Genomic DNA, 17,078 nt, shown 5'->3' with positions numbered 1-17,078 from the left:
GAGACTTCTCTTCATGGAGTCTGTCACCTGAGAGAGTCATAAAAAGCCTTCTCCCCTGAGGAGAGCTCCTTTGTGGGTGGCTAGCTGATACTACTGTAAATTCTTAGAGGACTCTAAAAAGACCAATAAAGGGATGAGTGAGAATGGTAAGTAGCAGACTTTGAGCCAGGGGAGGAGGGAGGGGGGCAGTGAGAATAGCAGGATAAATCTCATTAGTAGGTAGTGCACTGTATGAGCCCTGGGATTATTTCCCTGGCTCTAGGCTATCAGGCCACATGTTTCCATACTGATAAAAATGAGATCCATGACAACGCCGGTGCTCAGTCCACTCACAGGCGGCTGGGAGAGGGCCTGGCTAAACATAAGAGACGACTGTCTTAAGATATTTTCTGCTCTGGACAGAGACCACACAGTGCTAGCCTGTGTGTGTGTGTCCATGTCATTTATTTATATAGAGTTTATTCTGTTAGACAGTATTCTTTTGAAAAAATAATTACAAGCTTGTAGGAGGGCTTTTTCTACGTTTTCAAGAAGAATACTTAATTCAGAGTCAGGTGAGAGGAGAACCTTACTGCTTGAATTGGGGAGTTGAAACTAAAATATTGGAGCACAATCCTGACACCTGCTGAACTCCCACTATATGTTAGTCGATAGAAATATACGTTTGTTGGCATATCCCATATCATTAGAGAACATGTAGCATTAGCTTAATTTAGATGCAGCTGCATGAGAGTCGATGTCTGTCCATCGATTAGTCAGTCATGTATTTCAGGCTAAATGACTCAGTAGACCGTCATTATTAATTGCTTTGGCATTAATGAGGACATGCTGATGTGATTTACAGGGCAGGTTAATAATGACTTCCACAGATCTAATTGAGGTCAAAATAAAGCATGATTCCTATTCCTGTCAGTATAAAGCCAACATAGAGACAAGCAATGAGCCTCTGGAAGGGGTTGTCTTTACTCAACAGCCAGAGCGGAAAAGATCATCTGACGTTTAAATCAGGTTAATGCAAACATGATGAAGCCATGACAGCACCAGGGCCTATGCTGTTGCCATGGAGAGAGAACAAAGGCTCTGACACTAAAGCCCCGTTTCTACTGGCACTTAAAATTAGCGCCAAATTAGGGCCAAATTCGAGCTGGCTCTAATGGAACTCTCAAATTCGAGCTGGGTCGAGGGAAACCTGGGCCAGCGCAGCCCAGTTTTACAACTGGTGCCAGCTTGATTAGAATTCGGGCTGGTGACGCCGTTACTATGCAACCACCAAGCTGATCACTGCTGGATGCTGACACAACGTTTAGCTAGCTCGTCTGGGATTGTTGCTGTTAGCTAGCACATGGACAAGCAGTACTGCAGTAGTCAGACATGACACGAATTACCACCATAGCTGGATCCTTCATTCATATTTTGCACTACACAATAAATTTTTATGAGAACAGTCAGCCCTCAAATGCTAGCTAACTAACGTTAGCTAGCACATCAGAGTGAAAAAAAAAATGTATGCACTCACTAACTGTAAGTCGCTCTGGATAAGAGTGTCTGCTAACTGACTAAAATGTAAATGTAAATGTAAACAAGCTAGCTAGCTAACGTGAGCTAGCAGAAATTTTAGCTGGCCACGTCGTATTGAAAGCTAGCTAGCTACATCATATCAAACCTGTCGTCTGGTTTGCTTGGTTAGCTAGCTAGCTAATACCCTATGCCATGGCAAGCAATGTAGGAATTAAGCTAGCTAGCTAGCCTGTTATGCAATATTAGCAAAGCCAGCTGCAGTCACATATTGGCTACCTAGCAACATGACATCATTTCTAATTTCTGGAGCCAGTGGAAACACAAATTGAGCTAGCCCACCAAGGCCAGTACAACCTGGGTTGACTTCAAAGTGCCAATGGAATCAGGGAGGAAGGGGCCACATAACAGGGAGGAAGAGTCCCTCTGACAGACAACACAATAACAAGTTCAACAGTTCAAATGTGTCTCCTTCACACAGAAAGGTGAACCAGGAGGTGTGGTGTGGGAAGATAACCTAACCAAATTGATATTACCAGTTTGTCTTGCATAAACTAAAGTAAAAGTGTGTAAAAGCAATGATGAAGCAGAGCGGCACACTGTCAAAAACAGCAGGTTTTCGTCCCTCACACCATCAGACTCTTGGGTGTTAACAAAGTGTGAGACTTTTTCCCTGATGTGTCCCAGACTTATAATGACAGGCCTTATCAGCAGTCCTCCAGTCCCAGCCTCCTCTGATGTCCTCTGTTGCCTCATAAGGAGAGACAGAGACACAGTCCAGATCACCTCCTGTGCCCTCTGGTCCTGCACTGAAGGGCAACTCATCTCAGACACACATTGAAGCTTTGTTCAAGTATCAGATAGACACTGCATAGTACTGTATATGACCAGATAAACAAAGAGGGGGGTGTCAACAGCAACATGGAGATCGAGAGAGCGAGAGAGAGAGAGGTGGGAGAAGGATTGGAGAAAGGGGGGAAGTGCGTGTGAGGGGACCTAATGCTCATTGCTCACAGCAAACAACCAATTTTAATGGCTCAATGAACTGAGGCCCATACAAACACTCACTGTCACACACACATCTCACAGAGCATCACTTAGCCTACACACATGCATACACCCATATACACAAGAACACACCCACCCATACGCAAACACACTAACCTGCTAACCTGTTGGAAGATAGATGAAGTAAGAAAATCACACTTTGAGGAATCTTACATACAAGACCACAAAGCTGAGTTCACACTGGCAACGGAATCTCAAAACTTCTGTCTTAGCCTACACCACAGTCTAGTTTCTAGTCTTAACCATAGCCTTTACTTCAGTAGGTCCCTATGTGGTCAGTGTCAGTGAGATTCACTTCAACAGCCCACGGCTTGAGACCACCTCTTATTTTGATCTCATGTCTATTAATTCAAGTATGCAGAGTGTCAAATTAAATTGAGGCAACAAAGACCAAACAGGAGCCAGCAGGCCTAGGCCGTAGCCAAGCCAATGGCTTCATTCTGGCCAGTTTCATCATGTAGTAAGCTGTGCTGGTCCGGAACACTGCACCATTTACCCTCCCTCAAACCATGCATCTCACGCAAAAAAGTGTAACAGATTGTTATCTGTGTGTTCACATACCCATTTGATAAAGACATGTTGAATCCCAAATACAGTGATGTATTGTTCTGTGAATCTGAGACGGAAATTCCCATCCACCAGAATATCGATGATACAACAGAATAAATCAGTGGAATTATGCCTGTGGGAGCAGGGCCACTGATATCATTTAGATTTATTTGTGATGACTCACCAACGGTTATCACCCTGATTACACTGCTAAAGAGGGGGTGTATTTCAAAAGCAGAAATATGTTTTTAATAATGCATGAAATTCCCTGCTAATGGGCACAGTTGAACAGATCAAAGGCCTATCCAGGGGGTGTCAGGCTCCGCTGTGCCCACAGGCCTACCTTCAGGAGGAGCCACGCACAGAGAAAGTATCAAACAGCAAATTACCCAGCTTTGATTCTACTCCTCAGGCTGCACAGAAGACATTATAGAACAAAGTTGCAGGCCTCCTGTGACAGCAGCAGTTTCACTTGTGACATCAGCTAGAAGGCTGCAGCACACAGGGCATATTCACTGGCAGACATACCTATGGAAGCCCCTCACAACAGCACTAAACTCCCCTCAAACACAGGAAATAAGTTTGTCAGAGAGGCAATTGTTTCCAAACAGGTACATGAACAAGTTCAGCAAAGGGGGTAGGAAACCTCCCGGGTGGCGCAGTGGTCTAAGGCACTGCATCCCAGTGCTAGCTGTGCCACTAGAGATCCTGGTTAGAATCCAGGCTCTGTCGTAGCCGGCCGTGGGGCGGCGCACAAGTCGTCCAGGGTAGGGGAGGGAATGGCCGGCAGGGATGTAGCTCAGTTGGTAGAGCATGGCGTTTGCAACGCCAGGGTTGTGGGTTCGATTCCCATGGGGGGCCAGTATGAAAAAATATATATAATAATAACATGTATGCACTCACTAACTGTAAGTCGCTCTAGATAAGAGCGTCTGCTAAATGACAAAACAAAAACAACAAACAAAACAAGAAATACAATGTATAGAGGGAGCTTTATCACGGGATTACACGGGATTATCAAAATGTATCTGTTGAATCATATGCCATTTAGAGCACAGAATTGAAGGAAATATGTCACTTGTATGCAATGCTGCCCTTCCTCTCACCTCTGTTCAGAACTTCTCAGAATCACAGAGTACATCAAGTAAAGTCGATGAATGCTGTGTTAGCACATTTTAGTATACAGTCTGGAGAACAAGTATTTGATACACTGCCTATTTTATCATATGTACAATTCAACTGTGAGAGACGGAATCTAAAACAAAAATCCAGAAAATCACATTGTATGATTTTTAAGTAATTAATTTGCATTTTATTGCATGACGTAAGTATTTGATCACCTACCAACCAGTAAGAATTCCGGCTCTCACAGACCTGTTAGTTTTTCTTTAAGAAGCCTTCCTGTTCTCCACTCATTACCTGTATTAACTGCACCTGTTTGAACTCGTTACCTGTATAAAAGACACCTGTCCACACACTCAATCAAACAGACTCCAACCTCTCCACAATGGCCAAGACCAGAGAGCTGTGTAAGGACATCAGGGATAAAATTGTAGACCTGCACAAGGCTGGGATGGGCTACAGGACAATAGGCAAGCAGCTTGGTGAGAAGGCAACAACTGTTGGCGCAATTATTAGAAAATGGAAGAAGTTCAAGATGACGGTCAATCACCCTCGGTCTGGGGCTCCATGCGAGATTTCACCTCGTGGGGCATCAATGATCATGAGGAAGGTGAGGGATCAGCCCAGAACTACACGGCAAGACCTGGTCAATGACCTGAAGAGAGCTGGGACCACAGTCTCAAAGAAAACCATTAGTAACTCACTACGCCGTCATGGATTAAAATCCTGCAGCGCACGCAAGGTCCCCCTGCTCAAGCCAGCGCATGTCCAGGCCCGTCTGAAGTTTGCCAATGACCATCTGGATGATCCAGAGGAGGAATGGGAGAAGGTCATGTGGTCTCCTGAGTGGCGCAGTGGTCTAAGGCACTGCATCGCAGTGCTAACTGTGCCACTAGAGATCCTGGTTCGAATCCAGGCTCTGTCGCAGCCGGCCGCGACCGGGAGACTCATGGGCGGCACACAATTGGCCCAGCGTCGTCCAGGGTAGGGGAGGGAATGGCCGGCAGGGATGTAGCTCAGTTGATAGAGCATGGCGTTTGCAACGCCAGGGTTGTGGGTTCGATTCCCACGGGGGGCCAGTATAAAAAAAATATATATATTCACTAACTGTAAGTCGCTCTGGATAAGAGCGTCTGCTAAATGACTAAAATGTAAATGTGAAATGTAAATGTCTGATGAGACAAAAATAGAGCTTTTTGGTCTAAACTCCACTCGCCGTGTTTGGAGGAAGAAGAAGGATGAGTACAACCCCAAGAACACCATCCCAACCGTGAAGCATGGAAGTGGAAACATCATTCTTTGGGGATGCTTTTCTGCAAAGGGGACAGGACGACTGCACCGTATTGAGGGGAGGATGGATGGGGTCATGTATCGCGAGATCTTGGCCAACAACTTCCTTCCCTCAGTAAGAGCATTGAAGATGGGTCGTGGCTGGGTCTTCCAGCATGACAATGACCCGAAACACACAGCCAGGGCAACTAAGGAGTGGCTCCGTAATAAGCATCTCAAGGTCCTGGAGTGGCCAAGCCAGTCTCCAGACCTGAACCCAATAGAACATCTTTGGAGGGAGCTGAAAGTCCGTATTGCCCAGCGACAGCCCCGAAACCTGAAGGATCTGGAGAAGTGGGCCAAAATCCCTGCTGCAGTGTGTGCAAACCTGGTCAAGACCTACAGGAAACGTATGATCTCTGTAATTGCAAACAAAGGTTTCTGTACCAAATATTAAGTTCTGCTTTTCTGATGTATCAAATACTTATGTCATGCAATAAAATGCAAATTCATTACTTAAAAATCATACAATTTCTGGATTTTTGTTTTAGATTCCGTCTCTCACAGTTGAAGTGTACCTATGATAAAAATTACAGACCTCTACATGCTTTGTAAGTAGGAAAACCTGCAAAATCGGCAGTGTATCAAATACTTGTTCTCCCCACTGTAGATCCAAGGGTAGATAAGTATATCAATAATTGAGAGCTGATTTTAAATTGTACAGACTTAGAGCTGCAAAGCACTTAAAGATGCTGTTGCAAAAGCCTGGAGAAACTGACGTTCTGTTGTGAAACCAAGGTTCTGTAAGTATATGAAAAGATGAGAAGATACAGCAAGGTATTGCAGACAGTAGTTGTTGCTCTTGTGAGTGGGGAGTGCAAGGCACTGCTGAGACTTGTGGCTCTAGCTTAAACTTTGAGTTCAGTTCAGTTCATTGTGACTGTGTGACAGTGGATGAAGGCACTCTTACCTTCCCTGGGGCTTTGGTCTTGTTATTGTTGTTGCTACAGGAGGACAAGTTGACATCCTCGTGAACTCGGTCCAGAAGCCAAAGCAGGAACTCCAGGGCGTCATGTTGGGAGTTTCCTCGGAATTGGGATCCATACTTGGATACTATAGTCTAGAGAGGGAAAGGAGAGTCACCTGGTCAATGAAGGAGTCAATGTAAAACTGAATTGTAAACATTGGTGAATAAGTGAGTCTTCAATTGACAGGGAAAACAGATTATCTGACTGTTGTTTTAAAATGGTTACATTGATGTAATTCAAGTTGAATGTACTATAACCACACAGTATGATTTTGAAGTAAAGACTTGCCTAAATGCATGAATAACCTTCTGCTGTCCGGATAATCCGAACATTTTGCATAAGAGTGAAAAAAATCCAAAACAGCAGTGGGATAATTCAGTTCCAAATCTGACAGCTTGTTAGGATTTGAGATGTGACGGTAGCTGCTGGAATACCCAAATTGCATTACCAAAAGCTATTGGTTTGTTCACTGCCATTCCCACTTACATAGAAACATGAAACATACAGTGCGATATTCACTGGCCAACTGAGGTGTGTAGGGCGCTATATAATCAGTTTTATTTTTTGCCAAATTCCATTAGTTTTTTTCTCAAATTCTGTTATCTCCGTTTGGTTTTTCCAGGTTTATGTTTTTCCCCAGTTTTTTCAGGTTTTCGCTCTCAAAATAATATTTTTTTAAATAAAGAAACAACAACATCAGGAGACCACTTTTGATGTCTGGGAAAAATGTACGAAATGTTCACTGTTAGGTTAACGGTGTTTCAGTAACACACGTGATTGCAGAGTTTTCTAAACCAATCGGGACTGGATTCATGCAAATAATCATAATATCTTTCTGCCAGGTACAGTGGGGAAAAAAAGTATTTAGTCAGCCACCAATTGTGCAAGTTCTCCCACTTAAAAAGATGAGAGAGGCCTGTAATTTTCATCATAGGTACACGTCAACTATGACAAACAAATTGAGGAAAAAAATTCCAGAAAATCACATTGTAGGATTTTTAATGAATTTATTTGCAAATTATGGTGGAAAATAAGTATTTGGTCACCTACAAACAAGCAAGATTTCTGGCTCTCACAGACCTGTAACTTCTTCTTTAAGAGGCTCCTCTGTCCTCCACTCGTTACCTGTATTAATGGCACCTGTTTGAACTTGTTATCAGTATAAAATACACCTGTCCACAACCTCAAACAGTCACACTCCAAACTCCACTATGGCCAAGACCAAAGAGCTGTCAAAGGACACCAGAAACAAAATTGTAGACCTGCACCAGGCTGGGAAGACTGAATCTGCAATAGGTAAGCAGCTTGGTTTGAAGAAATCAACTGTGGGAGCAATTATTAGGAAATGGAAGACATACAAGACCACTGATAATCTCCCTCGATCTCGGGCTCCACGCAAGATCTCACCCCGTGGGGTCAAAATGATCACAAGAACGGTGAGCAAAAATCCCAGAACCACACGGGGGGACCTAGTGAATGACCTGCAGAGAGCTGGGACCAAAGTAACAAAGCCTACCATCAGTAACACACTACGCCGCCAGGGGCTCAAATCCTGCAGTGCCAGACGTGTCCCCCTGCTTAAGCCAGTACATGTCCAGGCCCGTCTGAAGTTTGCTAGAGTGCATTTGGATGATCCAGAAAAGGATTGGGAGAATGTCATATGGTCAGATGAAACCAAAATAGAACTTTTTGGTAAAAACTCAACTCGTCGTGTTTGGAGGACAAAGAATGCTGAGTTGCATCCAAAGAACACCATACCTACTGTGAAGCATGGGGGTGGAAACATCATGCTTTGGGGCTGTTTTTCTGCAAAGGGACCAGGACGACTGATCCGTGTAAAGGAAAGAATGAATGGGGCCATGTATCGTGAGATTTTGAGTGAAAACCTCCTTCCATCAGCAAGGGCATTGCAGATGAAACGTGGCTGGGTCTTTCAGCATGACAATGATCCCAAACACACCGCCCGGGCAACGAAGGAGTGGCTTCGTAAGAAGCATTTCAAGGTCCTGGAGTGGCCTAGCCAGTCTCCAGATCTCAACCCCATAGAAAATCTTTGGAAGGAGTTGAAAGTCCATGTTGCCCAGCGACAGCCCCAAAACATCACTGCTCTAGAGGAGATCTGCATGGAGGAATGGGCCAAAATACCAGCAACAGTGTGTGAAAACCTTGTGAAGACTAACAGAAAACGTTTGACCTGTGTCATTGCCAACAAAGGGTATATAACAAAGTATTGAGAAACTTTTGTTACTGACCAAATGTTTATTTTCCACCATAATTTGCAAATAAATTCATAAAAAATGCTACAATGTGATTTTCTGGATTTTTTTTAATCACGCCTACCCTTTTTCTCATTTTGTCTGTCATAGTTGACGTGTACCTATGATGAAAATGACAGGCCTCTCTCATCTTTTTAAGTGGGAGAACTTGCACAATTGGTGGCTGACTAAATACGTTTTTTCCCCACTGTAGGTATAGGCTACTTTGTAGTTAACATTTAATTGAGAAGGTTTTTGAGAAAGCTTTCCCATCTACCAGAAGATGGATCATTATTAGCATCATCGCTAACGGCTACACATAAAGTGGTAGACAAACGCGCACACACAGACAGCGGCATTCACGTGTTGCCTTTTCAGAAAGTTGAAGGAAAATACGAATCATCGATGCATTTTGTTCATGTCTTAACACCATAGTGCCCTCAAAGCTCATCACTAAGCTAAGGACCCTGGGACTAAACAACTCCCTCTGCAACTGGATCCTGGACTTCCTGATGGAGCTCCCCCAGGTGGTAAGGGTAGGCAACAACACATCTGCCACGCTGATCCTCAACACGGGGGCCCCTCAGGGGTGTGTGCTTAGTCCCCTCCTGTACTCCCTGTTCACCCACGACTGCGGGGTCAAGCACGACTTCAACACCATCATTATGTTTGCAGACGACACAACAGTGTTAGGCCTGATCACCGACAACGATGAGACAGCCTATAGGGAGAAGGTCAGACACTTGGCAGTGTAGTGCCAGGACAACAACCTCTCCCTCAACGTGATCAAGACAAAGGAGATGATTGTGGACTACAGGAAAAGGAGGGCCGAGCACTCCCCCATTCACATCAACGGGGCTGTAGTGGAACAGGTTGTGAGCTTCAAGTTCCTTGATGTCCACATCACCAACAAACTATCATGGTCCAAACACACCCAGACAGTTGTGAAGAGGGCACAACAACGCCTATTCCCCTTCAGCAGACTGAAAATATTTGGCATGTGTCCTCAGATCCTCAAAAAGTTCTACAGCTGCACCATCGAGAGCATCCTGACTGGTTGCATCATCGCCTGGTATGGCAACTGCTCGGCATCCGACCGCAAGGCGCTACAGAGGGTAGTGCGTATGGCCCAGTACATCACGGGGGCCAAGCTTCCTGCCATCCAGGACTTCTATACCAGGGGTGTCAGAGGAAGGCCCTAAAAATGGTCAAAGCCTCCAGCCACCCTAGTCATAGACTGTTCTCTCTTCTACCGCATTGCAAGTGGTACCGGAGCGCCAAGTCTAGGTCCAAAAAGGCTCCTTAACAGCTTCTACCCCAAAACCATAAGACTGCTGAACAGTTAATCGAATGGCTACCCGGACTATTTGCATTGACAGGGGGCGGGGAGCAGGGAGCAGCAGCGTAAATAAAAAAATAAAAAAGGGGGGGCCCTTTTTATTTTTTTATTTACGCTGCTGCTACTCGCTGTTTATTATCTATGCATAGTCACTTTACCCCTACCTACATGTATATATTATCTCAGTTACCTCGACTAACCTGTACCCCCGCACATTGACTCGGTACCAGTACCCCCTGTATATAGTCCCGTTATTGTTATTTTATTGTGTTCCTTTTTTTTTTTAAACGTTAGTTTATTTAGTAAATATTTTCTTAACTCTTATTTTTCTTAAAACTGCAATGTTGGTTAAGGGCTTGTAAGTAAGAATTTCACTGTAAGGTCTACACCTGTTGTATTCGGCACATGTGACAAATACAATTTGATTAGATTTTTTGATTGATTTATGATAATCTTGTGCAAATGAATGAATTTTCTAACAAGTTCAATACATTTAGTTGTTTTCTTATTAAGTTCAATAAATGTTTTAATATTGTTGAATTCCATTTTAATGTCTGGATTCTGTGATTCTGTCCGCGTTCTCCGCATCGCAGATTTTAATAGGACCCTAGGTGTGTCTGTTTGTCACGAATGTCGGTGGAATGCGGTAGGCCGGAGTCAAGCGCAGGACACAGAATGAGATGAAGAACCACTTTACTGAGTAGTAAAGAAATACAAGGAAAACCCTCCAAAACAACAAAGGAGGAGCAAAACCCGCTCACAATAATGACACTCGTACCATACAATAAACACGCACACCAAACAGTGGACGTGTACAGGTTAAATAGGCAGACAAACTAACTTAATGGGGAACAGGTGCGCAACAACAGACAACAATCAAGTGAACATAGAAACATAGAACATAGAGCGGCAGCAGCTAGTACTCCGGTGACGAACGCCGAAGCCTGCCGAGCCAGAAGGAAGGGCAGTCTCGGCAGAATCCGTGACACTGTTGGTCCACCTGTGGCTGCCCACAGGATCCCTACTTCAGGAAGCTCAGCTGTAGGCCTAATTCCTTTACAGTGCACACAGTGGACCCACAGAGTGTCAATCATTGCCTCAAGCCCTATGTCCGTCTCCACAGAACGCAGAACAGAGGGATTCTTGAATTGCACATTTTCACTAATGCTCTTCACGCTTCCCTCGCCGCCCACTGTCTGAGACAAAGCTATTTCAGGTCCCGGGCAGAAAATCCTCAAATGCTGCTGAGCCCAATCAGAGCTGACCTTGAATGGCTCCCACTGAACCCCCTAATGAGGTCGCTGACTCATATTCAGTTATTCAGAAACTTTTGTCTCACCACCACACACACACACACAAAACTATAGTACTAGTGTTACCCAAACTTAACTGACAGATATAAAGACCGATTTTTTTTACATTTAAGAAAGCAACATCAAATGAAATACTTCCTTAGATATTACTGTGTCACAAAAAAGTAGGTTGAGGAATACTTAAGCCCACACGGAACACAATGTAAGTTGAAATCTGTGATTTAAGACTGAGTGGCACACGACTCAATTACGCTGGAATAAACCGGCTGAACCGCAGCTGGCAGCCTGAAGGAGCCTCAGCAGTAATGAGATATTATGGAGAGAACAGCAGCCTGTGAACACTGCCTAATAATCCCTGGTATCTATCAGACACACTGTATGACTCTATCATACAGTACAGTAGGTCTAGTTATCATCACAGCCAGATTGGTACAACCTGTATAATAACACACTGTGTGTGGGAGGTACTGCTTTCTGTACCTATCTTCTAAGTAGTTGTTCAGCTGAACATTGTACAAAGTGAACACTCCATTCATAAACAGAGAGCAAAGTGACTATTGGGATGTGTCAAAGCAAAAGTAGGAGTAGGAGAGAGTAGTCTCCTAATGCTGTCTGAAAGTGTTCCTCTTCCTACAGTATCTATTTTTTTGTCAGAGGCAAAGTCAGGTGAGAGGTGTCACACTGTTCAGGTCCTTACACACAATTACACCAACTGTGGTCACCAAAATTAAAACATCACAATCAGACTGTACAGACAAAGCCATTGTCTGGTTGTCCCTGTGCCAGCAGCAAGTCTGTCCCTTTTGTGTCAAGAAAGAACAGCATGACATAATGGCCTCTTCGAGACTGGCAGCACAGTTTTGGCAAACAAGATAGCCCTCATGTAATAGTTTTGCTCATTGTACAACCTCTACTGTAAATATATTGCATGGAAGGCAATGCACAATTGAGGTAGCAAGATGAAAGGCCTATATCGATGTTGTACGACTTGTTTTGTTGTGTTCTACATTGCCTAAGTTAGTCTGATGGCTGTGTACAGACAATAAAGATTCTAACTGTTGACATACTTTAAATTAACTCTCCAAGTGTCACGGATTCTGCTGAGGCTGCCCCTCCTCCTTGCTCGGGCAGGCTGCGGCGTTCGTCGTCACCGGAGTACTAGCTACTGCCGATCTATGTTATATGTGTCTATGTTGCACCATTTGTGTAATCACGCCTACCCTATTTAACCCAGATGCTCCCAATGTGTCTTGTGCGTGGTTGTTTTCGTTTCGTGTGTCGTTTGGTGAGCGGGTTAGTTCCTTCCTGAGTGAAGGTATTGCTGTGTTGTTTTCTTTACTCAAGTTCAGTAAAGTATGTTTCCTCGAGTTCTGTGTCCTGCGCCTGACTTTGATCAACCGCATTTCACTGACACTCGTTACAGAACCACACACCATCTATGGAGTCAGCAGGTACAGCACGTCAGTCCGAATCTATGGAGGAACGTTTTCAATGACAGGAGAGTATCATCCAGGCGCTCGGCACCGCCATGGAGAGGGTGATGAACACGATGGACTGTTGGGAGAGAGGTGGCCTTCCCACACCACCTCCAACCACTCTACCACCCATACCACAGTCCACCTTTTCTCCACCTGGGCCCAGTGGGATTCGGCTCTCGCTCCCGAGGGCCGAACCCTGACACCCGGTACACCAGCCGGGTGTCAGGGTTTCCTGCTCCAGGTAGAGCTCTACCTGGCAACCATCCACCCGGCGCCCTCGGGATACGAGAGCGTGTCCGCCCTCATCTCCTGTCTGCCGGGGAAGGCGCTTGAGTGGGCCAACGCCGAGTGGGGAGGAATTGACGCTGCATCGGTCCGCTACGAGGAGTTCACCCGCCGCTTCCGGGCGGTATTCGATCATCCACCAGAGGGGAGAGCGGCGGGCGAGCGTCTGTTCCACCTACGACAGGAGAGGAGGAGCGCCCAGGATTTTGCGCTGGAGTTCAGGACATTGGCAGCCAGCGCGGGATGGAATGAGAGGGCCCTGATCAACCACTATCGGTGCAGCCTAAGGGAGGACGTTTGGCGGGAACTGGCCTGCAGGGATACCAATCTCAATCTGGACCAACTGGTGGAGATGTCCATCAGGCTGGATAACCTGTTGGAGACCCGCGGACGTTCTGATCAGGGCTCATTAATTCCATCCCCCACCTCCGACTCTACCCCCATGGAGCTCGGAGGTGCTGCACTTAGGGAGACGAGGAGAGGGGCCGTCCCCTGCACCAACTGTGGCCGCAGAGGACACACTGCGGTTCGGTGCTGGGGAGGGTCCCCAGGGAGTCGAGGCAGTAAGCAGAGCACTGGTCGACCATCTCAGGTGAGTAGGCACCCGACTCACCCAGAGCTCCCTGTTGGTCAGTTGTTTATAGAGGTTGTGTTTCCGGAGTTTTCTCCTCATTCCCAGCATAAGGCGCTAGTAGATTCAGGCGCAGCTGGGAATTTTATTGATCGTCAATATTCTCTTAGGTTAGGGATTCCTACTGTTCGTGTTGATGTGCCTTTTCCTGTCCACGCATTAGATAGTCGCCCGCTAGGGTCAGGTCTCATCAGGGAGGTTACCGCACCACTCTCTGAGGACGCAGGGGGGTCATGAGGAGAGGATTAGTCTCTATCTGATTGATTCTCCTGCGTATCCTGTGGTGTTGGACTTCCCTGCTTAACAACTCATGATCCCACTATTTCCTGGCAACAGAGGGCTCTCAAGGGATGGTCCAGTCAGTGCTCGGGGAGGTGTGTAGGGGTTTCCTTGGGGGCTACTACGGTGGAGAGTCCAAACCAGGTCTCCACAGTGCACATTCCTTCTGAGTATGCCGATTTGGCTCTCGCCTTCAGTAAGAAGAGGGCGACTAAATTACCACCCCATCGTCCAGGGGATTGTGCGATAAATCTCCAGGTAGGCGCTGCACTTCCCCGGAGTCACGTGTATCCTCTGTCACAGGCGGAGAAGGCGGCTATGGAAACATATGTCTCTGAATCGCTGAGACAGGGATACATTCGGCCCTCCACTTCACCTGTTTCCTCAAGTTTCTTTTTCGTGAAGAAGAAGGATGGTGGGTTACGCCCGTGCATTGATTACCGTGGGCTTAATCAGATCACTGTCAAGTACAGCTATCCCTTACCTCTGATAGCATGTATGACGGAATCACTGCACGGGGCACGCTTCTTCACAAAATTGGATCTCAGGAGCGCGTACAATCTGGTGCATATTCGGGAGGGAGATGAGTGGAAGACGGCTTTCAGCACTACCTCGTCATGCCATACGGGTTGATGAATGCTCCATCAGTCTTCCAAGCCTTCGTCGATGAGATTTTCAGGGATCTGCACGGACAGGGTGTAGTGGTGTATATTGATGACATCCTCATATACTCCGCTACACGGGCCGAGCATGTGTCCCTGGTGCGTAAGGTACTTGGACGACTGTTGAAGCATGACCTGTATGCCAAGGCGGAGAAATGCCTGTTCTTTCAGGAGTCCATCTCTTGTGACGGATCTTCCTCCCTCACAAGGGAATACCACGATCCTGGACGTTGTGGATGGGTTTTCTAAGTCCTGCTGCCTCATTTCTCTGCCCGGTCTCCCTACGGCCCTACAGACTGCTGAGGCCCTATTTACACACGTCTTCCGGCACTATGGGATACCTGAGGATATAGTGTCTGATTGGGGTTCCCAGTTCACCTCGAGGGTTTGGAGGGCGTTCATGGAACGTCTGGGAGTCTCGGTCAGCCTTACCTCAGGGTTTCACCCCGAAAGTAACGGGCAGGTGGAGAGAGTCAACCAGGAGGTGGGTAGGTTTCTGAGGTCGTATTGCCAGGACCGGCGGGGGGAGTGGTCGGCGTTCCTCCCCTGGGCAGAGATAGCCCAAAACTCACTCCGCCACTCCTCCACTAACCTTACTCCTTTCCAGTGTGTATTAGGTCATCAGCCGGTTCTGGCACCTTGGCATCAGAGCCAGATCGAGGCACCTGCGGTGGATGAATGGTTTCCGCCACCGCAGTGAGGCTCTGGTGTATGCACCGGGGGACCGGGTCTGGCTCTCGACCCGAAACCTGCCCCTTCACCTGCCCTGCCGGAAGCTGGGTCGGCGGTTTGTGGGGCCTTTCAAAGTCCTGAGGAGATTGAACGAGGTATGTTATAGGTTACAGCTTCCTCCTGAGTATCGTATTAACCCCTCGTTCCATGTGTCTCTCCTCAGGCCGGTGTTAGCTGGTCCACTCCAGGAGTCTGAGATACGGGAGGTCCCTCCGCCCCCACTGGACATCGAGGGGGCACCGGGATACTCGGTCCGTTCCATCTTAGATTTGAGGCGTCGGGTGGTAGGCCTGCAGTATCTCGTGGAGTGGGAGGGGTACGGTCCGGAGGAGCGGTGCTGGGTCCCTATGAGGGACATCCTCGATCCCTCCATGTTGATTGATTTCCACCGTAGTCATCCGACTCGCCCCGAGCGGCGTCCTCCTGGCCGTCCCCGAGGCCGGTGTCGATGCACGGCTGGAGCCGCGCGTCGGGGGGGGGGGGGGGTACTGTCACGGATTCTGCCGAGGCTGCCCCTCCTCCTTGCTCGGGCAGGCTGCGGCGTTCGTCGTCACCGGAATACTAGCTACTGCCGATCTATGTTATATGTGTTTATGTTGCACCTGTTGTCTATGTCACACACCTGTTTCCCATTTGTGTAATCACGCCTACCCTATTTAACCCAGGTGCTCCCAATGTGTCTTGTGCGTGGTTGTTTTCATTTCGTGTGTCGTTTGGTGAGCGGGTTAGTTCCTTCCTGCGTGAAGGTATTGCTGTGTTGTTTTCTTTACTCAAGTTCAGTAAAGTACGTTTCCTCGAGTTCTGTGTCCTGCGCCTGACTTCGATCCACCGCATTTCTCTGACATTCGTTACACCAAGGCAGTTTCCAGAAATAAGCTCTCGGTGGACACATAATGCTTCAATTACAAGCTGCTGTTGGAGTTGCAAATCTCCCATGGCAATTACAGTTATCTTCATCAGTGTCTCTGAATGTGGTAATTGCGTCAGATAAATAATTGATACTGTAGATAAGGTATAGTTCTCTCTGTGGTGTCCACAATGGCCATTTTGACCTAATTACGTATAACTCTGGACTGTGTAATATGTGTGTATGATTAATACTCTTGTTTATGAGGTACCTGACACAAACTGACAATTAATATGGACCAGTCTCATCAGTCATATAAATAGGACCACTGCTAGGGCTCTTTACTATAACAGCAGCCACATTAGATGACCTCCGAATGTTGGTGTACACTGCCTCTTTCTATGTAGTGTCATCATCAAGCAACTTCAGCATGATAATGATTATAGTGGGTGCTGGTACTGTAAAACTCTGCTGGAAAAATAATGTGACATACTGTATGTACGCCCAGTGGTTAAACTGGGGTTTGGGATGTGGGGGGGTAAGGGGTGATATAATATACTAGTCTAAACAATATACAGTATACTGACAAAAGCACATACTACAGGACGCGGAAAGACCCCCAAACATTTTTGGGGGGAGAATGACTGTGAGAAGGTCAGTTCTGCCGACTTTTTAAAAGGACATTCTACTTCAAAATCTAAACATT

General features: G+C 46.5%; 1 protein-coding gene across 1 annotated transcript in view; it reads right to left on the bottom strand.

Moving 5' to 3' along the window:
- The window catches only part of LOC311104452 (ubiquitin carboxyl-terminal hydrolase 43-like), a gene marked incomplete at its 3' end in the record, with an annotated part of 121,055 nt that overhangs the window by 97,084 nt on the left and 6,893 nt on the right, over nt 1-17,078 (bottom strand). Inside the window, exon 2 of the mRNA XM_084146291.1 lies at nt 6,494-6,643. Within this exon, the coding sequence (XP_084002417.1) occupies nt 6,494-6,643 (150 nt within the window). The remainder of the gene's footprint in view (nt 1-6,493; nt 6,644-17,078) is intronic.

The sequence above is a fragment of the Coregonus lavaretus genome (genome assembly GCF_964263955.1).
Source record: "Coregonus lavaretus genome assembly, chromosome: 28".
NCBI classification, from domain to species: Eukaryota; Metazoa; Chordata; class Actinopteri; order Salmoniformes; family Salmonidae; genus Coregonus; species Coregonus lavaretus.
Note: the sequence above shows the minus strand (reverse complement) of the source record. Positions and strands in the feature narration are given on the sequence as shown.